The following is a 24,057-nucleotide window of genomic DNA, read 5'->3' as shown; positions in this document are numbered from 1 at the left end:
CTTTCTAAAATGTGAAGTGTTGATGTTTAAAATTAACTAAATTTTGATGCAGTCATTGATTTCCACTGTGATTCCTTAGAGCAGTAACTCAGAATTTTTTCATGTGCATCAAATTCTAATAGCATATATATTTATGAAATAGTGGATGATCAAATGTTATTATTTTAAAATAACTTAGCATAATGCTATTTCTTATTAATAGCAATAATTTTTTATAATTACAAGCAATAACTTTTTATAATTATGTCATTAGTGAACAGTATTGAATAAATGAAATATAAAGGTAACATAGATTAAATATTCAACAAATGAAATTATAAATACTCAGTGTTGTGACCAGATAGATATAGAGAAGTAGGAAACAGGTAAAATTCTCACTGTATACCATCCCTGGTAGATTGTTAAGTGTATAATATAAACTTAAAAAAAAAAAAAGTGAAAGCACTGGAAATAAGCAATCAACTGATCCCAGAATTTGGAAGGAATTTCTAAGTATATAATATAGAAATAAAGGGAGGAAATGGAGAAACTGTTGAATGAATGTTGAAGGTAGTAGTAGTGATGGGCATCAATTTGAGGAAGAAATAGAATAACCAAAATGGCTGATAATCATGTGAAAATGTGTACTCTCAAGAAAATGGAATTAAAATGTGATAAGAACTTTTAAAATTACATATTGGTGAATATTTTTTTAAAAAAATATTTATTTTTTTAGTTGTAGTTGGACATAATACCTTTGTTTTATTTATTTATTTATTTACTTACTTTTATGTGGTGCTAAGAATCAAACCCAGGGCCTGGCACATGCTAGGCAAGCCCCTACCACTGAGCCACAACCCCGTCCCTGGTGAATAGTTTTTAATTTTAAAGACTTAATGCTGAGAATTGTAAATTAATATTTGCTTACATTTATTTTCTCATGAGCATTCAAATGTTTTATCCTGTTTCTTTTCTCACATATCCATTAGAGCTGTATTCCACAAAAATGTAGCTTTTTTTGTTTGTTTATTTGGGTACCAGGAATTGAACCCAGGTGCATTTTACCACTGAACTACATCCCAACCCGTTCATCCCAACCCTTTTTTAAAAAATTTATTTTTTTAGTTGTAGGTGGACACAATATCTTTATTTCATTTATAAATGGAGCTGAAGATCAAAGCCAGGGCCTCATGTGTGCTAGGCAAGCTCTCTACCACTGACTGAGCCACAACCCCAGCCCATCCCAACCCTTTTTTATTTTTTATTTTGAGACAGGATCTTGCCAAGTTGCTGAGGGCCTTGCTAAATTACTGAGGCTACAGCTGGTTATTTTTAGATTGTCTTTCCCTGTCCTACTTCTAGCCTTTTACCCTTCCAGGAACTGGAAGAATTTGGTTGGTTCTAAGTGGGCAGGCTAGAAATAAATTTTATCTAGAAATTTTCCTCAACTACCACCACATATAGATTAAGTCAAAACTAATTCTAATCTAATTCTGCACATTCAAACCAGTTTAATTTTAAAAAAAGGTCAGTTTGTATCAGATAATGTGCTTGCCAATCCTGACTAAAACAAGAAATAGACCCTCTTCACGTGGAGCTTGTAATCAACAATGAAGATACAAAGGTAGTTATTAGTATGGTATGTGGTAAGGTGGAGAGAGAAGAAAATGATATAAGTATACATTAGGAGATAACCCACTATTTTGTTGTAGATTAGAAAAACTGGAACCAGAAGGTTCAATGGGAAATACTAAGAAAGAATAGAAGGATTTGTTAGGATCCAGGGAATACGTATCTGTGAAGGCCTTGATGTAAGAGAGATTGATTAGGTAGTAACATTTGAAGGGGAAAAAAAAAAAGGCTGAAATTAGGCTGGGGAGGTTGGCAAGGTCTAGATCTTGAGGGACTTTTTTTTTTTTTAATCTTTATTTATTTATTTATTTTATGTGGTGCTGAGGCTCAAACCCGGTGCCTCATGCATGTGAAGCAAGCACTCAACCAGTAAGCTACAACCCCTTCCCCAGGACTTTGTTTCTGACAAGCTTAGAAATTTGGAAATTATCCGATAAGTGTGATGGAAACACCTTGGAGTTTTTTGTTTGTTTCATACCTGGGATTGAACTCCGGGGCACTCAACCACTGGAGCCACATCCCTAGCCCTATTTTTTTGTATTTTATTTAGAGATAGGTCTCACTGAGTTGCTTAGTACCTCAGCCTACTGAGCCACTGTGATTACAGGCATGTCCCACCTCATCCAGCCAACCCTTTGAAAGTTATTAAACCAAGAAGATAAAGATGAGTGTGTGTATTTTTTTTTTAATAATACATCAGACTGGGGATGTGGCTGCGTGGTATAGCACTTGTCTAGCATATGTGAGGCCTTGGTTTCAATCCACACAGAGCACCACAAAAAAAAAAAAAAAAAAAAAAAAGGAAGAAAGTGTACATAAATGTAATTTTTAAAAAGAACTATCTAGTTAATTTGCAGCACTTGATATTTATCAAACTAGATGGGAGTAAAGGAGAAAAATGAGCCAAGGATGATTTCTAGGTAGTATCATTTACTCTGGGATTTATAAAATTCTCCTGGATAAAATTCAAGGTCCTTAAAGATGGATGAGAAAAAGTGAATATTTTCCCTAACTTATAAATGGCATTTATCATTTTTAAATTCTGTTCAAAGGCAACAATAAAGTTAATAAGCAGTAGCTGTGAGCTTTTTATTACTAATAAAAATCACAGATATTTTCCTATATTAAAGTTGTTAGTTAATCTCTGAATATTACTACCTTGAAATTACTGCTACTAGACCTTGTGATTTCATATAGTAATGAAAAGCATATACATTTGCTTTTAAGAATTTATAACTGTATATCAATATAATTGGCTTCTTTTAATCTTCTGTATTTTTTATGCTTTTAAAATTACTATTCTGAAAAAGGCCATAGACTTCACCAGAGTGCCAAAGAAGTTCATGGCACCAAAAAAGATTAAGAAACCCTAGTTGTGAAAAAGTAAGGTATATGGGGTTGAGGATGTGGCTCAAGTGGTAGTGCGCTCGCCTAGCATGCGTGGGGCAGTGGGTTCGATTCTTAGCACCACATAAAAATAAAATAAAGATATTGTGTCCACCTAAAACTAAAAAATAAATAATTAAAAAAATTTCGTATATATAGATTTTCAACTCTGGGCAATAAACAATGTATTTCTAATCTGTATTGCTTTTGTTTTTACAGAACTTCAAATATAAAACTAGACAAGATAATGAAAGAATTGGATGAAGAGGTACATTTTTGTTTATTAAACAGGTTTTCCTTTTTGAGATTGTTCCCACTTTCAGATTGTTTTATTTCCTGAGATAATTGCATTTAAACTACATAGTTGAAACACAAAACACAACTAGAGAATTAAGATGAAAGCCTTTGGAGTTGCAGGTTCAAGTGGTGCAGTTTATACTTTAAGTTTCCTTTGTACAATTTTATTCTATGACCATTTTGAAATTTTAGAATATAAAATTTAGTTCAAAAGTCCTTAAAGTTGAAAAATGAAAAGAAGGAAGAGAAGTTAGAGATCAGAAATTGAATCTAGAACTATATCAGGAAGAGACAAATAGGAATGAGGAAGGAATCTATTTTAAAATATTTTTAAAGGATTGATATTAACATAATTACATGTGGTCAAATGGGAAGTACATTGATTTTGGAATTATTCATGTTTTCCATGATTACCTACTAAGATGGTTTTATTAGAGAAACATAACATAAACTTCTCTGATAATAGGATGATTTTAATATTTGTAAATATGTAATACATTTTCTTTCCTCTTAGTCTCCTTGTAGATATCTTTCTACTGTGTATGTGAAGAGTCCCTTGAAAGGAAGACTATCTGTAGTCTTTCTTTAATACATTACTTTCCTTGTCCTTTTTAGATTTAACCTCTCTGTTTTTACTAAGAAATGGTATCTGTCACGGGTTTATCTTCTTTCATTTGTAGCTTTGTATGTACATGTAGTCAGTCAGTCATCTGTGAAGATTTCAGTAATATTTTACCAGTTGGCCATTGGGCAGTAGGTACTTAGCCTTAGCACTGTATTTTTTACTCTTAGTGTTTAAGGGATCCTTTTTGAATATCTTTCACTTTTTATTTTATTTCATTTTTAAAACAGATAAAATTTAGATATGCTAGATTTGTCATTCCTTTTTCCAAATTAAAGATAGAGAGGGAAATCTTAATTATAAATTAGAATAGTCCTACTTATGGAAAAAACACCATGAAAGTATGTTTCCCTATTCTTCTTGCTAAGTACAGCTAAAATCCATAGACATTAAATACAAAGCAAATGTAAAAAAAAGTATTCTGAAAGGTGGAAAGAAGAAGGCTGACCAGGTAAATTAGGTACTTGGGTCTTGAAAAACAACACAGGAATGAATACTCCGGGCTTTCTTTTTGCTGCACATATATCTCAGATTGCTTACTGGAGATGGCAGCAACCTAGAAATGCCAACAGCACAGACAAAAACCCTAAGAAAAGTCTTTCCCTAACCTAAGGACCAAAAAAGGAGTAGGTTAGGAAGTCAGAAAACTTACACAATCACTGCTCTACTCAGGCAAATGGCATGGAAAAATGTAGCCCCACTCCCCACCAGCAAAAGCTAAGTGAGAAGCCTAGACTCCCACCTCCTCTGTGCTGTAATATACCACAGCCTCAGATGAGCTAATATCAAAGAAAGCCTAGTAAAGGGATATTCATCCCCACTTGTGTGGTAACTAACCTCCTCACTCTCCTCAGACAGTGTAGCAGAGGCCATGAGGAAAATCCAGATTTCCACTTACACCTACCTGTAATGGCATGGCACCCCTCCCACTATCTTCTGGGGTGTTTGCCAGAAGAGGCATGGTAGAAAGTCAGAACTTTCACCACTGAAAATGCCAAGCCTTCTCCACAACAGTAACTGTGGAGTCCACCTTAGAAATAGTAATAAGGTATTCCCCTCTGTCAGGCATGTAATTGGTGGAGTGCTAGAACTCCCATTGTCATCCATTGGTAATGAAGATCAGCACGCCCCCCCCCACACACACACACACTTTGGGTATCAATAGAAGCTAAGTGCAAAATCTGGTTATCTATTTTCACCTGGCAGAAATGAAGCAGCACTTCCTTAATCCTACCAGAATAGTGACAGAAAGGTGTCCTGAAACAGACATTTTATTAATGTATTTCATCTTAATTATGCAGAAGGATGAGATTTATTGTGGCATATTCACATATACATAAAAACACAGTTTGATCAATCTCAATCTCTAATATCCGTCCACCCTCTCCTTCCTACCTTTACTACCCCTCCACCCTAATGGTCACCTTTCTACTTTCATGCCATCTCTTTTTCTCTCTTTCCCTCTAGTTTCTACACATAAGAGAAAATATGATACTTTTCTCTCTGAATCTTATTCCATGCAAAACTATGATCTCCAGTTCTGTTTTCTTGCATAATTTTGTCCCTGTGGCTGAATAAAACTCCATTGACTATACATATTACATTTCCTTTGTCCATTCATCTGTTGATGAACACCTAGGTTGACTTCATGATTTGGCTAGTGGAAGTAGAAGATTTAAATTAAGATCCAGAATGTTGTAAGATAATACTAAAAATGTCCAGCTTTGAATAGCAAATTGTTCATCATAAGCAGAACTAGAAACATCTCAACTGGAATGAGAAAAGACAGATACCAACACCAAGGTGGCATAAGTGTTAGAAATATCTGAGAGTGATTTAAAGGAACAATCATATATATGTTTCAGTGACCAACTACAAACATACTTAAAGTAAGTTTAAAAAAAATGCTTCAGCAAAGAGAAAGTATTAGCAAAGATGTAGATGAATGATATAAAATAGAACCAACCAAAAATATTATAGTAATTGAAATAAAAATCTTGATGAATAATGTCAGCAGCAGAGTAATACAGAGGAAAGAGTTAGAGAACCTAAAGATAGAACAATAAAAATTTCCTAGTCTGAACAACAGAGAAAATAGATGTATGGGACACAAAAGTGACTGAGCCTCAGGGGCATGTAGAACTTTAACAATAAAGTTCTAACATTTCTGTCATTGGAATTACTGAAAGAATGAAGAAGGGGGATGGGAAGGAATGATGACTGAAAATTCCACAAATGTAGCAGAGGACATGAACCTACATGTAAAAGACATCAGCCTACAAGAAGCTTAACAAACCACAAAAGAAATAAATCCAAAGATAGTTTACACCTAGACATAATAAAACTTCTAAAAACAAATGACAAAGAGCAAATGTGAAACTTAGCAAGAGACACCTTACTTAGAAGGGAAAAATCAATGCACATAAAAGCAGATATCTTATCAGAAACCAAGAGGACAAGAGGGAAGTGACACATTTTTCAAGTGCTGGGGAAAAAAATATACCTTGTGAACCTGGAATTCTATGCTCAAATATTCTTCCCAAATGAATTTTAAAAAAATCAAGAGGGGCTGCAGTTGTAGTTCATTGTAGAACTCTTGCCTAGAATATGTGAGGCACTGGGTTTGATTCCCAGCACCACATAAAAAATAAATAAAGGTATTTTGTCCATCTACAACTAAAAAAAAAATTAATGAACTTCTCAGATGGGAGGAACTAAGTAACTTGCCAGTGCACTTTCTTTAAGAGAATGACTAAAGAAAATTCTCTAAATAGAAAGGAAGTGATAAGTGTATAGGCTGGCACACATCTGTATCTGTAATCCCAGGTACTTAGGAGGCAAGAAAATACAAGTTTGAGGCCAGCCTGGGCAACTTAGTGAGACCCTGTCTCAAAATAAAAATAAAAAGAGCTGGTGTGTATAGCTCAGTGGTAGAGTCCCCCTGGGTTTAATCCTCAATACTACTCCCTCCCCAAATAAAAGGAAATAACAAAAGAAGGAATCTTGAATTATTAGGAAAAAGAGAAGAGAGAATAAAATTACAGAAATACATTTTCCTTCTTCTAATTTTTTTTAGTTGTATTTGATAGTTGTAGAGAAACTATAAGACTGTCTGATGTAGTTCTCCGTGTATGTAAAGAAAATATTTAAGACGATTATAAACAGGAAGGTAATGAAACTCTACATGAATTGGTAAGATGTCAGCACTAGTACAATGTGATATAATGGTATTTGTATATAACAAAACATCTAAAGCATCCACTGAAAAATCTGTACCAGAAAGATTTTATCTCCACAGATACTTTCTTCTTTAAAAAAATAATGTATGTATATATTCAAGTAACCCACAAAAAAGCAGGAAAGAGAAAATTAATAAAAAGCAGAAATCAAAGAAAAATGGCAGAATTAACCTTAATATTACATCAAATGAAAATTAAATAGATACCAATTAACAGAGGTTTTAAAACATTTATATATATATATATATATATACATATATATATATATTTGTAGATGGACACAATATCTTTATTTTATTTATTTATTTTTATGTGGTGCTGAGGATTGAGCCCACTGCCTCACACATGTGAGGCAAGTGCTCTGCTACTGAGCTACAATCCCAGCCCTTAAAATTCATTTTTTTAAAAAAAATCCCACACTTAATATATTGTCTACAAAAACTTCAAATATAAAAGCATAGGTAAATTGAAAGTAAAAAGATATATAAATACGTAAGTAAAAACGATATATAAATTCTAATGAAATTGGCAATATTAATACCAAATAAGATAGACTTAAGCTCAAAGAAAATCACCTAGAGCAGAAAGAAATGTCGCATAATGATAAAAATAATCAATCCACCAAGAAGACACAGCAATTCTAAATGTTTATACACCAAACAGTTGAGCTACAAAATACTTGAAGTAAAAACCAAAAGAGAAATAGACAAATCTGCAATTATTGTTGAAGATTTCAACTCCTCTTTCTAGACAGAGAATCATCACAAATATAGGAGAATCCAGCCATACCATCAGCCACTGGGTCTGTTCGACATTTATAGAACCCTCTACCCATCAATAGTAGAATATATAATCTTTTCAGTGCTTAAGGACCACATCCCAAGTATACCACATCTTGAAATATAAATATAAATATATATATCATATAGTGTTTTCTGAACAAAATGTAATCAAACTAGAAAGATAGCAGGAAAACCGTGAACCCATAGAAACCAAACAGCACATTTCTAAATAAACCTTAGGTCAAAGACATCAGCTCAAAGAAAATGAAAAACTATATTCAATGTTAATTATATCTCAAAACTTCATTTTATTTTAGTTTTTGTACCAGGGATTGAACCCAGGGGTGCTTAACCACCGAGCTATATCCCTAGCCCTTTTTAATATATTATTAGAAACAGGGTCTTGCTGAGTTGCTTAGGGCCTCTGTTAAGTTATTGATTGCGGCTGGGTTTGAACTCGCAATCTTCCTGCCTCAGCCCCTCAAGCTACTGGGATTACAGGCATGCACCGCTGCGCCTGGCTTCCAAACTTCATTTTAAAAAAATACTAAGAGCATTGAAGTGAAAATCCAACATCAAAATTTGTGAAGTGCACCTAACATAGTGCTGAAAATGAATCTTAAATGTTTGCATTAGAAAAGAGGAAAAGTCTCAAATCAATAATCAAAGCTCCTACTTCAAGAAACTACAAAAAGAAACCCACAACAATGGAAAGGTAGGAACAGTAAGGATAAGAGCTGTTAATGTTAATCAGCTTTCTTCCTCTGTGACAAAATATGTAAGAAAAACAACTTTTAAGGGGTACAGATAGCTCACAGTTTCACAGGTTTCAGTCCATAGTCACTTAGTCCTATTAACTATGGGCTTGTGGGTGAGGCAGAACATAGTGGAACAGAGCTGCTCACTTCATGACAACTAAGAAGCAGAGAGAGGAAAGCGGCTGGAGAAAAGATGTAGCCCCCAAGAACCCATTCCCTTCAACTTGGTCCCACCTCCCACACTTTGAACTGCCTCCCAGCTATGACTCCATCAGTGGATTACCCCCATTAATGAGGTTAGAGCTCCTAGGATCCAGTCATTTCCCAAATGCCCCACATCTGAACATTGCTTCACTGGGGACCAAGCCTTCAAGACACAAACTTTTAGGGGACATTCCAGATCCATACTGTAACTAAAGTAGAGATCAGTGAAATTGGAAACAGAAAAACAACAGAGAAAATCAATGACAAAAAAAAAAAAATTGTTTGAAAAAGACCAACAAAATGAATAAACCTCTAGCAAGACTGACAAAAGAAGACACAAATTACCAATATTAGTAATAGCATATCATTATAGACTCTGAATATGAAAAGGGAATATGGGGATACTGTGAACAGTTTTAAATACAAGTGTGAAATTTAGAAAAATACAAATGCCACAACTCATACAATGTAAAATACATCATTTTTTAAATTTATTTTTTTAGTTGTAGTTGGTCACAATACCTTTATTTTATTTATTTATTTTTATGTGGTGCTGAGGATCAAACCCAGGGTCTCGCACATGCTAGGCGAGCGCTCTACCGCTGAGCCACAACTCCAGCCCCTGAAATAGATCATTTTAATAGTCCTGTATAAGTGTTATGTAAAGCAAAATCATAATTTTAAAACTCTAATAAAAATTCCCCATGACAGGTGATTTCACTAGAGAATTCTGCCAAGGGTTTAAGAAACACCAAATTTGGGGCTGGGGTTGTAGCTCAGTGATACAGCGCTTGCCTAGCATGTATGAGGCACTGGGTCCATCAACAACTAAAAAATTTTAAAAAAAGTCTGCAGGTGGGTGAGATTATTTAGCATAGGAGAAATAATAAAAAGGTAAAAAGCAGATATAAATTAAGACCAAAAAATAGAATTAAAAAAAAGAAAACACCAAATCTGTACTCTTTCTCACAAAAGGTAAGAGAACACTTCCCAGTTAATTTTATGAGGCTGATATTAACATGATACCAAAACCAAAGACCATACTACAGAGAAAACTATAGACCATTATCCCTTATGAATACAAACACAAAAATTCTTATCAAAATAGAATTCAGTGATATATAAAAAGGTAAACCCAACCATGATTTATTTCAGAGATGTAGGCTTATTTTAATACTTGAAAATCAGTTTAATTCATCATATTAGTTACTAAAGAAAAATGATTATATCAGTTGATACAGACACATCATTGGATAGAATGCAATACCCACCCATTCATAATAAGTCAAGAGTAGGGAGGAACAGAAAGGAATAATTAAAACTGTCTAGACGTTTTATATATGTGACAGGGTGGTTTATTTAGAAAAATCATAACTACGATGTTCAGAACTGCATGATACTAATAATAGGCATATAGCCAGGTGCGGTGGCACAGGCCTGTAATCTTAGTGGCTCAGGAGGCTGAGACAGGAGGATCAAGAGTTCAAAGCCAGGCTCAGCAATGGTGAGGTGCTAAGCAACTCAGTGATACCCTGTCTCTAAATAGGATGGGAATGTGGCTCAAGTGCCCTGAGTTCAATCCCCAGGGCCAAAAAAAAAAAAAAAAAAAAAGAATGGTTATATAGATTAGTGGAACAGTAGAAAACAAAGAAATGGCTCCACATGATTATAGCGGACTTCTTTTTGGCAAAAGTGCAAAAGCAAATCATTGAGGAATGATAGTCTTTTAACGATTGATAATAGAACAGTTAAATACCTATAGGCAAGAATATGAACCTTACTATCTTACACCTTATGCAAAAAATTCACCCAATGATTCATAGATTTAAATATAAATATAAAATTATAAAACTTCTAGAAGAAAAAATGAAGGCAAAATCTTTGGAACCAGTAAGTTAGAGAATTCTTAGACATGACACCACAGATTTGTTCTATATAAGGAAAGTTCAATCAATGGACTTAATCAAAATTAACATTTGCTCTATAAAAGACCCTATTAAAGAGTAAGAAATCACAAGCTATAGACTGGAGGAAAATATTTACAAGCTATATATCTCACAAAGGACTTTTAAAAGAACTCTCAAAGCTTACCAATAAACAAATAATAACTACCATAAACTATCATTCTTTATCCATTAGGACAAGTGAAATTTAAAATTGTATCACACCCAAACTGACAGAATGTGGATAAACTGGGTCACTTGAGAATGTAAAATGGTAGACATTCTGGAAAACCATTTGGACATTTCCTTAAAAAAACTAAATGTGCCATCTGTGTGACTCAGCAGTTGTACTCTTGGGCTTTTATTCCAGAAAAATGAAAAGTTTTATATATTCTCACAAAACCTGTATATTATTATTTATAGCAATTTTACTTATAGCCAAAAACTGAAACTGTCCTATGATGGGTGAATGATTAAACACTCTGGTATACCTATACCATGGAAGAAGAAATGAACTGTTGGTACACACAACAATTCAAATGGATTTAAAGTTAAAATGATAAAATCTCAAAAATTGAAAAGCCTTATAGGTCTGTGTTACCTTTACAATAATCTCTCCGAGAGCATCTCACTTAAAAGGTAGTTTTTGATTAAAGATGGGAAAGCCTGGAGAAGACACATACTGTAAAACAGGTCTCCCTGATGTGGAGTCTTAAAGATAAAAATGAAGCGTCAAAAATAAGATAATCCTAGAAGTGGTAATTCAGAAACAGGAGATAAATTTTTAAGTTGTGAAATTTTGACTATTTTTACTTTAACACCCTACTCCCCCTTGTAGTTTTTTTCTAAAGTATTTCCTTAATTACTTTTTTTTTTTTTTTTGAGAGGGGGGTATTCGGGATTGAACTATTTTGTATTTTATTTAGAAACAGAGTCTCACTGAGTTGCTTAGTGCCTTGCTGTTGCTGAGGCTGCCTTTCAACTCATGGTCCTCCTGTCTCAGCTGCGGGATTACAGGCATGTGCCACCACAACCAGCTGATTACTTTTTAATCAGGTAGATACATAGAGAATCTTAGAAAAGATAAGCAAAATATTATTGATATGAGGTGACTTGGAGTGGTGACCTCTGTACCATTTGGAACCATTTCAGCTTTGCATTAATGATCAAATATTTAATAACTGTCTGATTCTTTCATTAGTTAAATTGAATATTGTAAACAAACCAAAATATTTGTAATACAATACAGTGTAGGTGCTTTTAATACAGCAATTTTTGATCTGAAAAGGTAAGATACATTTGTATTTTAAGTTCATGGATTCAGAATTCTGAATTTTACTTATCTAGCTTAAATAATGATTGTTATTTATAAGGTGTGCTTCATCTGTTATTAAAAAGTTATAAGGAGGTACTATTTGATTATCAAGCAAAAAAAAACAATCATGTTCAGTTTTTATCTGTTTTTTTTTTAAGAACATAAATGACAAGAACTATTAATTGTAGTGGTAACTTTTATCATTATAATTTCAGGGGAATCAAAGAAGAAATCTAGAATCTACAGTGTCTCAAATTGAGAAGGAAAAAATGTTGCTACAACATAGAATTAATGAGTACCAAAGAAAAGCTGAACAGGAAAATGAAAAGAGAAGAAATGTAGAAAATGAAGGTAAATTACTACTTTTTAAAAAATGTTGGAATTTTGACTGGCACATGCCTGTAATCTCCATGACTCTGCAGGTGGAACTAGAAGATCACCGAGTTTGAGGCCAGCCTCATCAACTTCTCAAAAGAAAAAATAAAAAGGGTTAGGGATGTGGCTCAGTGGTAGAGTGCCCCTGGGTTCAATTCCCAGTACTAAAGGGAAAAAAAATGCTAGAATTTCTGGACAAGCACTCTGTCACTGAACTATGCCTCTAGACCCTGTAATTTCTAACACTCTCCTATAGGTCTTTATCATTAGGTTGTTTTAAATTTAATGCCCATTTATGAAGCTACAGTTCTAAATATCTCCAGGTAAATTTATGACATATTAAAGTCAGTTGTAAGTGGTATTTAACAAGAATAGTGAAGTTGTCATTGTGTGCATATTGAAATCTATTGGAAGCCTTAAAATATACTGATGACTAAACCTCAGAAATCCTAATTTAATTGATATAGACATATGGCCTGGGCATCAGTATTTTCTGTTTTGTTTTGGTGTATTTTTTTGGCACTACGGATTGATCCCAAGGGCACTTTTCTACTCTACCATGTCCCCAGCCCTTTTTGTTTTTTATTTTGCAACAGGGTTTCATAGCTGAGGCTGGCCTCAAATCATGATCCTCCTGCCTTAGCTACCACACCTGGAGTACCAGTATTTTTTGTAAATTCCCCTGGCACTGTTAACAAGCAGCCATGTTTGAGAACTCCTAAGTTAGAATTTCATGTTTGAATTCCAATCTTAAAAATACACTTAAAATGGTTTCCTATACCCTTTGATAGAGTGATTTCACTTCTACTGTACTTAACATATATACTTATGTATATGTGCCATCTATTATGTACACAAGGCTATTCATTATAGAATTGCTTAATTGAAAAAATTATAAACATTGTAAGTTTAATCAATGATTTAATAAATTTTGGTGTATCTGTATGATCAAATAGTATGCAGCTTATAAAAGAATAAAGTATTTCCTTATATACTGTTATATAAAAAGATTTCCAAGATGTATCTTGAAAAGACAACAGTATAGATGGTTTGTGTTTTAATGAGTGCTTTTTTACATATGCGTAAATTAAATATATGTATTTATGTAGATATGCATATGAAAACAAGAGAAGTATATGGTTTTATATTATGATATCAATTTGTAGACTATCCTAGAAAGCATATGCAATAATTCATAATAGTTGTTACTGGGGAGAAGAACCAGTTAAGAGATACACAAAGGATGCAAACATGATGTGGAGGAAGGAAGACTTATTCTATATTACCTACCGTTTAGTGCCTTTTGAATTTTGTATACCATTTTTAAAATACTGAATTATTCAAATGATTCAAGTAATTGTACTATTCAGAAACAAATAATAAAACTAGCTTTATAACATTACTCTAATATCTTTTTAAGGCAATAAAAGGATTTGAGATATTACAACAGTGGAAACATCCATTTTTGTACTCTGAATTATAAAATGATGATATACTTTTTGATGCATTTAAAATGTTAGGACATCCAAGCAGGAATTTGGTTTTAGGAGTGGGAATGGACCTAGTTTGGCTGACTGTTATGGTCTAAGAATAAATGTCATTTAAAAAAAAAAACAATTTATGTTTCCTCTATTAAAAGTTCATAATCTTTACATATTCTTTCACTGTCTAGTTTCTACATTAAAAGATCAGTTGGAAGACTTAAAGAAAGTCAGTCAGAATTCACAGCTTACAAATGAGAAGCTGATACAATTACAAAAGCAGGTAAGTTTTTCAGATAAGGTTCCTATTTTTAAATTATAGTAAATTAAAATAATTGTAATCATATTTTGTTCAAAATTCTTTTTTTCCTCTCTTTTAAATAGCTAGAAGAAGCCAATGACTTGCTTAGGACAGAGTCAGACACAGCTGTAAGATTAAGGAAGAGTCATACAGAGATGAGCATATCAATTAGCCAGCTAGAGTCCCTGAACAGAGAATTGCAGGAGAGAAACAGAATTTTAGAGAATTCCAAGTCACAAACAGACAAGGATTACTACCAGCTACAAGCTGTATTGGAAGCTGAACGAAGAGACAGAGGTCATGATTCTGAAATGATTGGAGACCTTCAAGGTAATATGTTTTCTTATTGTGATAAAATTAATATAATATAAAATTAGCCATTTTAACCATTTGAGGTATACAGTTCAATGATTTTAAGTACATTTCCATTGTTGTGTAACCAACATCACTATCCATCTTCAGAACTTTTTTCATCATCTCAAACTATAACTCTACTTATTAAACAATAACTCTGTTTTCCCCTCCCCCTTGGCCCTATATAACCACCATTCTACTTTCTGTGTCTATGAATTTGACTACTCTAGATTCCTCAAATAAGTTTAATTATACAACATTTGTTCTTTATTTTGTTTTTAAAAACACATAACAAAAGGCATCATTTTTTTAAAAATGAGACTTTTTTTTTTTTTTTTGAGACTTTTTTTTTAATCATATGCCTTCATGTGGAAAGTGGTGAAACCAGAAGCAAGTAGCATTCTTTTTCTTGCAGGGTAATGCCTACAGTTTTTGTTTTCGTTTTTTTTTTTTAATATTTTTTTTTTAGTTTTAGGTGGATACAATATCTTTATTTTTTATTTTTATGTGGTGTTGAGGATCGAACCCAGCGGCCCCGTGTATGCCAGGCGAGCGGGCTACCGATTGAGCCATATCCCCAGCCCGCCTACAGTTTTATCACGTTGTAATCTCCACACTCTCACAGGCACTCTAGTAAAGCGGGTACTGTGAATATTTTACAATTTATAGCTAAGTTAACTGAAAATGTAATTGAAAAAGTTGACTAATTTATAAAGGCCTTATTCAAAGTGAGACTAATCTATACATAAAGGATTATCACTGTTAAAACCTGGGAATTCCTCATGTATTATAGGTGGACGTAGAAACTCATTTGCAGAAATAGAATCTCATTATAAAAAGAGAGTTATATACTTGGAAGGTTGGGAATAAAGATAGTAGTATTTGTGAATCTTAAAGGGAGAAGATCAAGTATAAAAGAGTATGTAAAGGCCAACAGTTTTATAATAGTAAATAACATCTATCTGGTTTTATTTTAGAGATGCCTGGCTCTACCCACTTCTCAGATATTTTTTCAATTTTTTTATTGCTATTAATAGCAGCATCCATTCTACCTAATCAAAACAGATACACATGGAAGTTGCCAGACCTCTAAGGAAAGAATTGGTTGGTGGGGGGAGTCTATTTTAACCTTAGTCACAGATGGAACATAGTTTGGGTCTCATGGGGTTTGATGATTAGCTATAATTCTTTGGAGAGAGGTCAGGGTCAGTTTTTGTAACTTTGGAAATGAAAATAGGATCTCTCATTGGTTCAGAGCTAAGGATTATTGTGAAATCTTACTTCCCAGGCACCAGGCTTAAAATAGATCTGACTATAACCAAGAAAGTAGCCTCTTTGCATGTTTTAGGAAAGCCTCATACTTAACTTCCTTGAGTCAAGTTTTTCTAGGCCCTTTTGTACAGGGTATCAGCTATCTCATCTCCTTTCTCTATCTGTAAACCAAGGAGAATAACTAGATTACCTCTAGAAATCCTTCAAGTTCTAACATTCTTTTAAATTTTCTATCTTCTGTTTATGGCCAAGCTTTTTTTTTCTTTTTTCTTTTGGTACTGGAGATTGAACTCAGCGTCACTCAACCACCGAGCCACATCCACATCCACAGCTCTATTTTGTAGATTTTATTCAGAGAAAGGATCTCACTGAGTTGCCTAGCGCCTCGTTTTTGCTGAGGCTGGGTTTTGAACCTCCTATCAGCCTTCTGAGCTGCTGGGATTACAGGCATGTACCATTGCTCATAGCTATGACTAAGCTTTTTTTTTCCACATTTTTTATAGGTCTATTATAGTTGTACACAATGATGGGATTTGTTGTTACATGTTCATATATCTATCATTCAGCCAATAGCTGAGAAAACATAACAACCCTTAACCTTCTGAATTTGACTTATTTCCCTTAACATAATGGTCTCTAGTTCCATTCATTTTTCTACAAATGACATAATTTCATTTTTCTTATAGTGAATAAAACTCCATTGTGGCCAGACATGGTGGCACATGCCTATAATCCCAGAAGTTTGGGAGGCTGAGGCAAGAGGATCACAAGTTCAAAGCCAGCCTCAGAAGTTTAGTGAGGCCCTGAGCAACTTAATGAGACCCTAACTCAAAATAAAAAATAAAACAGAATAGGGATGTGGCTCAGTGCCCCTGGGTTTAATCCTGGGTTAAAATACAAAACAAAACAAAACAAAAAACCCCTCCATTGTGTGTGTATACACCACATTTTCTATTTTTTTAATCTATTCATCTGTTGATGGACACCCAGGCTGGTTCCATAGTTGGTTTTGTGAATTGTTTTGCTATAAACATGGGTATGCATGTATCTATATAGTATGATGACTTTAATTTTATTATTATTATTATTATTTGGAGTTGTAGGTGGACAGAATGCTTTTATTTTATTTGTTTATATTTATGTGATCCTGAGGATCAAACCCAGCACCTCATGCATGCTAGGCAAGCACTCCACCACTGAGCTACAGCCCCAGCCCTGATGACTTTAATTCTTTAGGATAAATACCAAGGAGCAATACTGCTCGATCTTATAGTGATTCCATGCCTAGTTTTTTGCAGAGCCTCCAACTGATTCCACAGTGGTTGTACTAATTTACAATCCTACCAACAGTGTAAAAGTATTCTTTTTTCTCCACATTCTCTCCAATATGACCAAGCTTTAGACTGCTTGCTTCCAAGGGAGAGGCCATTATCTATGTGCTTAATCAGTAGTGTTTTTTTTTTTTTTTAAGAGAGAGAGAGAATTTTAATATTTATTTTGTAGTTTTCGGCGGACACAACATCTTTGTATGTGGTGCTGAGGATCGAACCCGGGCCGCACCCATGCCAGGCGAGCACGCTACCACTTGAGCCATATCCTCAGCCCCAGTAGTGTTTTTTTTAACTGAATCTAATTTTTTTAGATATTGTTTAAAGTTAAGAAAAGTTCATGGCATGATACATTATTAATCAACTTATCATTTTTTATACTTCTGTTAATGCAGTGTGGTTAAAATAATCATATTTTTTAAGAGAGAGAGAGAGAGAAAATTTTTTTAAAAAATATTTATTTTTTAGTTTTCGGTGGACACGACATCTTTATTTTTATGTGGTGCTGAGGATCGAACTCAGCGCCCCGCGCATGCCAGGTGAGCGCGTTACCACTTGAGCCACATCCCCAGCCCCAAGAATCATAATTTTTACGTTAATCTTTTATGGTCCTTAAGAACTTTTAGATCCTTCAGGTATGAATTTCTTTTAGTTTGGGCTGCTGGGCTTCTGGCAGACTCATGGATGTTATTCCCTAATTAAATATCCTTCATGTACACGAGTGGTCAGTGTATGTGTGAGAGACTTCCTAAATATAATTGGATTATAAATATCTTAGGGCCACATATGATCTTTGTTGTACATTCTTCTTTTTTGTAACTCTTTAAAAAAATTAAAAGCCAGGAATGGTGGTTTTCACCAGTAGTCCAGCTACTTGGGAGGTTGAGGCAGGATCACTTCAGCTTAGGAGTTCAAGACCTGTCTGGACAACACAGTGAGATCCTGTTTCAAAAGAAGAATAGAAAAGATACTCTTAGTTTCAGGTCTCTATAGAAACAGACTGTAGTCCTGATGTTTGCCAGCAGCTAGAGTAGTGTTTCATTAAGGCTGCCAATACAGGAAAGTAAGCTTCCAAAAGTTTAGGCTGTAGATGCTTAATGAAAAGGAATAGAGAAAGATGAAAATATCATGGAGGAATGAAAATTTTAATTGAAATGACAAACTTTTTCATATAGTAAGTTATTGATTTTTCAGATTAAAATGCAGAAGACATGTTTAAAAATAAGCCATTTTTAAAAACCTTTTTTTTTTCAAAAACTATATCATTTAGTTAATTTTTCTTTTAACTTTTTATTTTGGAAAATTTCTGACATATACCAAAGTAAAATACCAAAATGACCCTATGTTTTCATCATCCAGCTTCAGTCATCTGGTAGCCAGTCTTGTTTCATTTTTATTCCCCTGCCCGCCTCCCTAGTCCTCTCCTATTGAATTCTTTTGAAGCAAATGTCAGGCATCAGTATTGTTTAATTTGGTAAATATTTCAGCATCTCTTAAAAATATGGATTTTTAAAAATAAAACATAACCATAATATTATTATGAAAGCTGGAAAAGAAGTTAACTTTTGAGGAGCTGGGGTTGTGGCTCAGTAGTAGAGCACTTGCTAGGCACTGAGTTCCATCTTCAGGACCATATAAAAATAAATAAATAAAATAAAGTTATGTGTCCATCTACAACTAAAAAAATAAATAAATAAAATAAGAAGGTATCTACTAAGTGCTCAATTTCTTCCAATATTTTTATAATTTGTTCTTGTTACTGGACTTATTTTACTTAAATTAAAATTTCAAACATTCAGCCACTCAAAATATGTACATTGTATTTTATTAATATGTCTCAAGTTTCTTTTAATATACGTTTATCCTATTTTGTTAATTGTATTCTCTTGTTGCTCTTATTTGTGGTTGAACAAATCAGGATTTTGACCTGCGAGTATCTCCCATTCTGGATTTTGCTGAAATTATCTGCCAGTGTCATTTAATATGTTGCTCTATCCCCTGTAGTACTTTGAATTGGAAGTTAGATCTAGAGACTTGCAATGTTTGACAGGGATACTTAACTGGTGTTTAGACACCACGAGGCACATAGAGTCTCTTTTTAGTGTTGGCAGACACTGATGATTATTAACTAAATTTTGTTTCTTTAAGCATTTGCAGAAATAGTGATCTTGTAATTTTATCCTTCTTTCTTAATTTTTAACTGGAATACTACTATGAAGAGAAACTTCTCATCAGGTTTCCTTGAAGGTCACCTTATAAAAGAAAGTCAGATTAAATGCTTCTTTCTTTCCTTTATCAAAGTATTAGAACAGAAATACCATATCTCAATTTCAAAATGTTATACAACTACCTCCTCTGTCTAGTTCCAAAACATTTTCATTACCCCCAAAGAAACCTCTGTATCCATTAAGCTGGGTTTCCCTATTTTCCTTTCCATCTAGCTCCTGGCAGTCCCCAATCTCCTGTCTCTGAATTTTATTTGTTCTATATATTTCTTATAAATGATATCATACAATAGGTATCCTTTTATGTTGACTTCTTTCATATAGTGTAAAGATTTTAAAGTTCATCTATAGTCTAGAATATATCAGTACTCCATTAATGGCTGAGAAGTATTCTGTTGTATTAGACAACAGTTTGCATAGCTTCTCATTGATTTTTTTTTTTTTTACCTTTCAGCTATTATGAATAGCAATGCCATGAACATTTGTGTACAAGTATTTGTTGGGGTATCTATGTTTAGCTGTTTTGAGAATATATTTAGAAGTAGAGTTGCTGGGTTATATGGTAATTATTATGTTTAACACTTGAGGAACTTCTAGACTGTTCTTTGCAATGTCTGCACCATTTTACTTTCCATTATTGTTTTAAGAAGGATTTGTATATTTTTTGTTGTCCATGGACCTTTATTTTATTTATTTTTATATGTGGTGCTGAGAATTAAACCCAGTGCTTCATATATGCTAGGCAAGTGTTTTACTACTGAGTTACAACCCGAGCCCTCACTGTGGTTTTGATTTTCATCTCCATAATGAAATGAAATGAATAACTAGGAGTATAGGCATGCATTACTACACTTGGCTTAGCAGTGCTTTTCATAATGGTGAGCATTTGATATCCAGTTTTTCAGCACCATCTGCTGAAGAGACTATTCTGTTTTTTAAAAATGCCTTGGGAATGGAGTTCGATGGGAGAGCTCTTGCTTAGCATGCATATGAGGCCCTGGGTTCAATTCCTAACACTGAAAAAATAAAACAAATTTCCCATAGATGTATGGGTTTATTTCTGGATCTCCAGTTCTATTCCATCGGTTTGTATCGCTATCTTACGCTAGTATTGCATTGTTTTGATCACTGTAGCTTTATATCAAGATTTGAAATTGGGAAATTTGAGTCCTCCGGTATTATTGTATTGCAATTGTATTTTAGCTGTTCTTTGCAGTTCCCTGTGAATTCAAGGGTTGGCTATTCCACTTCTTCAGTAAAGACTGTTGGAATTTTTGAAGGTTGAATCTACAGATTGCTTTGGGTAGTATTGCTAGCTTAACAAAATTGTCTTCCATTCCATGAACATGGGGTATAGTTTTTTTTTTTTTTTAAGCAATGTTTTATTATTTTGTTGTTTTTGTTTGTTGTTTTGTTTTTGAGAAAAGGTCTCATTTTGTTGCCCAGACTGGCCTTGAACTCCTTGGCTCAAACAATTCTCCTGCCTCAACCTCCTGAGAACAACCTCCAAGGACAATATTCAAGTATAGACATGCATACTACACTTGGTTTAGAAATGCTTTTAGTTTTCAGTGAACAGGCCTTATGCTTCTTTGTTTAAATTTCTTTATGGGAAGTTTCTTTTTTGGGGATATGCTTGTAAATGGAATTTTCTTATTGGTTTGCTCATTGAATATGGTAGCTGTGGGTATTTCACAAATGCCTTTTTGTTTCTTTGTAATGACCATCATCTTAGTGGATTAGAATTTTTATTACTATAAGTGAATTAAATATATCAAATATTGAAACCTTTTTTTCTTAATATGTATTTTCCTGTTATTTACCCTTTTTTCCTCTCTCTCTTTTTTTGCGGTGCTGGAGATCAAACCCAGGATCTTACATATGCTAGACCAGCACTCTACCACTGAGTGACATCCCCATTCATTTTTTTTTACTTGTTGCATATTATTGGTGAACCTCAAGTTTATACCTTTTTGTAGATATATTTTATTTGGAGATTTTAACACTTTAGATTTAAGTAAGACTTTTGTTGAACTTAACATATCTACACAAATGAAAATACAATATATAAAAATGTACATGTAGCCAGACGTGGTGGTGTATACCTGTAGGAGGCAGAGGCAGGAGTGTTGCAAGTTTGAGGTTGAAGCCAGCCTCAACAACTTAATGAAGAGCCTAAGCAACTTAGTCAGACCCTGTCTCAGAATAAAAAATAAAAATGGCTGGGGATATGGCTTAATGGTAAAATACCCCTGGGTTCAATCCCCAGTACTTAAAAAAAAAAAAAAAAAAAAAAAAAAAAAAAAGACTGGGAATGTATCTCAGTGGTAGAGTGCCCCTGAGTTCCCTTGTCAGTACTACCAAATAGAAAAAAAGATAGATGGGGCAGGGAGAGAGAAAGAATGAGGTAAGGAAGAGAAAGAGGGAGGAAGGGAACAATTTTCATAATAGGAACATCATGAAACTGAACATGCCAAGCAACCCAGAAGTCCCGTGGGATTCCTCTTAGTTACTAACCTCCTCACCCCAAAATAATCACTACTTTGACAAAACATCATAAATTAGTTTTCCTTTTTGCTTGTTTTTGAAATTTTTATAAATGGAGTCATGTAGTAAACATTCCTTTTTCTGGCTTTTTAGACTCAACATGTTTGTGAGGTTCATCCATATTGTTATATATGGAAGTAGTTTGTTCTTTCCCCTTGATTATATATTCCATTTATTACATATAATCACTGCAATTTATTTGTCAGTTGTTCTATGGTAAATAGATATTCTGATTATTTCCTTTTAGGGGCTCTTTTGAAGAGCACTGATATGAACGTTATTGTATGTACTTTTTGGTAATCATATATGTGCTTTCTGTTGAGGAGACACCTAGGAGTGGCAGAGTCATAAGATATATATATGTGTGTTTACTATTAATAAATACTTTCAAATATTTCAAAGTGTAGCTGTACCAGTTTATATTCATTAACAGTATATGAGAGTTTTAGTTGCTTGCCATCCTTATCAAGGACAATATTCAAGTATTATCAATCCTAATATAGTCACTGTGGTGTTGTATATAGTGGTATTTCTTAAGGGTTATATGTATGTCCCTGGTGTCTGAGATGGAGGAGCTACTTGGAAGGCTGAGGCAGGAAGATTGTGAGTTTAAAGCCAGCCTCAGCAACTTAGCAAGACCCTGTCTCTGAATAAAATATAAAAAGGGACTGAAAATGTGGAACAGTGGTTATGCACCCCTGGGTTTAATCCCCAGTACCAAAACACACACACACACACACACACACACACACACGAAATTTGTTAAACACTGCATAGTGTCTAGCACATTCATGACATTTAATGAATACTTGCCTTAATCAACTAAAGAATGCTAGTTTTAATGTGCCAGAAATGAGCATGCATAAGAACTTGGGTCTGATTTCTAGCCCCTGCTCAGGCTTCATCTTTTTGACTAGTTGTACAAGAAAGAATATATATTAGAAGATATCTAGTTACCATTCATATTTTTATTCTTTTTTGGGGCTGGCTACTGGAGACTGAACTCAGGGGCACTTAACCACTGAGTTATATCCCCATCCCTTTTTATTTTTTATGTTGAGACAGAGTCTCGCTAAGTTGTTCTGAACATGCTGTCCGGCCTCAGCCCTCCCCAGTGGCTAGGATTATAGGTGTATACCACCACACTCAGTTACTTTTTTTAAATTTAATAGTCTTTCTGGGGAAAAAAAAATCTTTTCTTTTTAGTGGCAACAGACTTAAACTTTTTTTTTTCTCATTTGATAGCTCGAATTACATCTTTACAAGAGGAGGTGAAGCATCTCAAACATAATCTTGAAAGAGTGGAGGGAGAAAGAAAAGAGGCTCAAGACATGCTTAATCATTCAGAAAAGGTAAATGACATAACGTATCAATTATAAGATAGTATTTAAAAATCATCAAAATTTATGAGGTGTGTTTATAAAATAGCATTCATTTGTAATGTTTAGGTATATTTCTAAAAGCTTTTCTGTTTGATTGGTTCATTAGTATGTGGGGATGTATGTCTTACTCAGGGTCTTCTTATTCTATTATTTTTGTTTGTATTCTTGAGAGAGTTAGATGTTTAACATTTAAAAGATCAACACAAATTGTTTTGGATGGAAATAACTTTTAAAAATAATTTTTTTCTAGTTTACTTTTATATGGGTAAGAAGAAGGTGCTCATTCTTACTATAATATCTTATAAAAAAAGGAAAATAAAGGATTAGTATTTAGTAGACCATGCACTTTTAATCCATTTTATTTGTAAAATTCAGCAAAATAGAAAAGAGCATGAACAATTAGCCTTTACATTGAACAAATATTTGTTATCCTCTATTACATACTTTGAGGAAAGGATTAAATTGATAATTTACTGGTCTATGTCTTTTTCAGTGCCTCCCTGAAATGTTGTAAATTGAGCAGAACCTCAGATAAATTATCAGAAAAGCTACTAACTTATCTGGACCTTTTTTTTTTTTTTTTTAGTTGTAAATGGAAACAGTACCTTTTTTAATTTTTATTTTTATTTTATACC

General features: G+C 33.7%; 1 protein-coding gene across 3 annotated transcripts in view; it reads left to right on the top strand.

Moving 5' to 3' along the window:
- Nucleotides 1–24,057, top strand: part of ROCK1 (Rho associated coiled-coil containing protein kinase 1) — a 154,981-nt gene that overhangs the window by 89,302 nt on the left and 41,622 nt on the right. For all 3 annotated transcript variants that reach the window (XR_014018273.1, XM_081262929.1, XM_081262928.1), the window contains exons 13-17: nucleotides 3,217–3,265; nucleotides 12,373–12,508; nucleotides 14,205–14,296; nucleotides 14,398–14,644; nucleotides 23,286–23,392. Coding sequence is in view for 2 of the 3 variants with exons in the window: in XM_081262929.1 (XP_081119055.1) it covers nucleotides 3,217–3,265; nucleotides 12,373–12,508; nucleotides 14,205–14,296; nucleotides 14,398–14,644; nucleotides 23,286–23,392 (631 nt within the window). In the remaining variant the exon portion in view is untranslated. The remainder of the gene's footprint in view (nucleotides 1–3,216; nucleotides 3,266–12,372; nucleotides 12,509–14,204; nucleotides 14,297–14,397; nucleotides 14,645–23,285; nucleotides 23,393–24,057) is intronic.

This window comes from Spermophilus citellus, assembly GCF_964194105.1.
Source record: "Spermophilus citellus genome assembly, chromosome: 12".
Lineage (NCBI taxonomy): Eukaryota > Metazoa > Chordata > Mammalia > Rodentia > Sciuridae > Spermophilus > Spermophilus citellus.
This window is presented reverse-complemented; position numbering and strand designations above follow the sequence as displayed.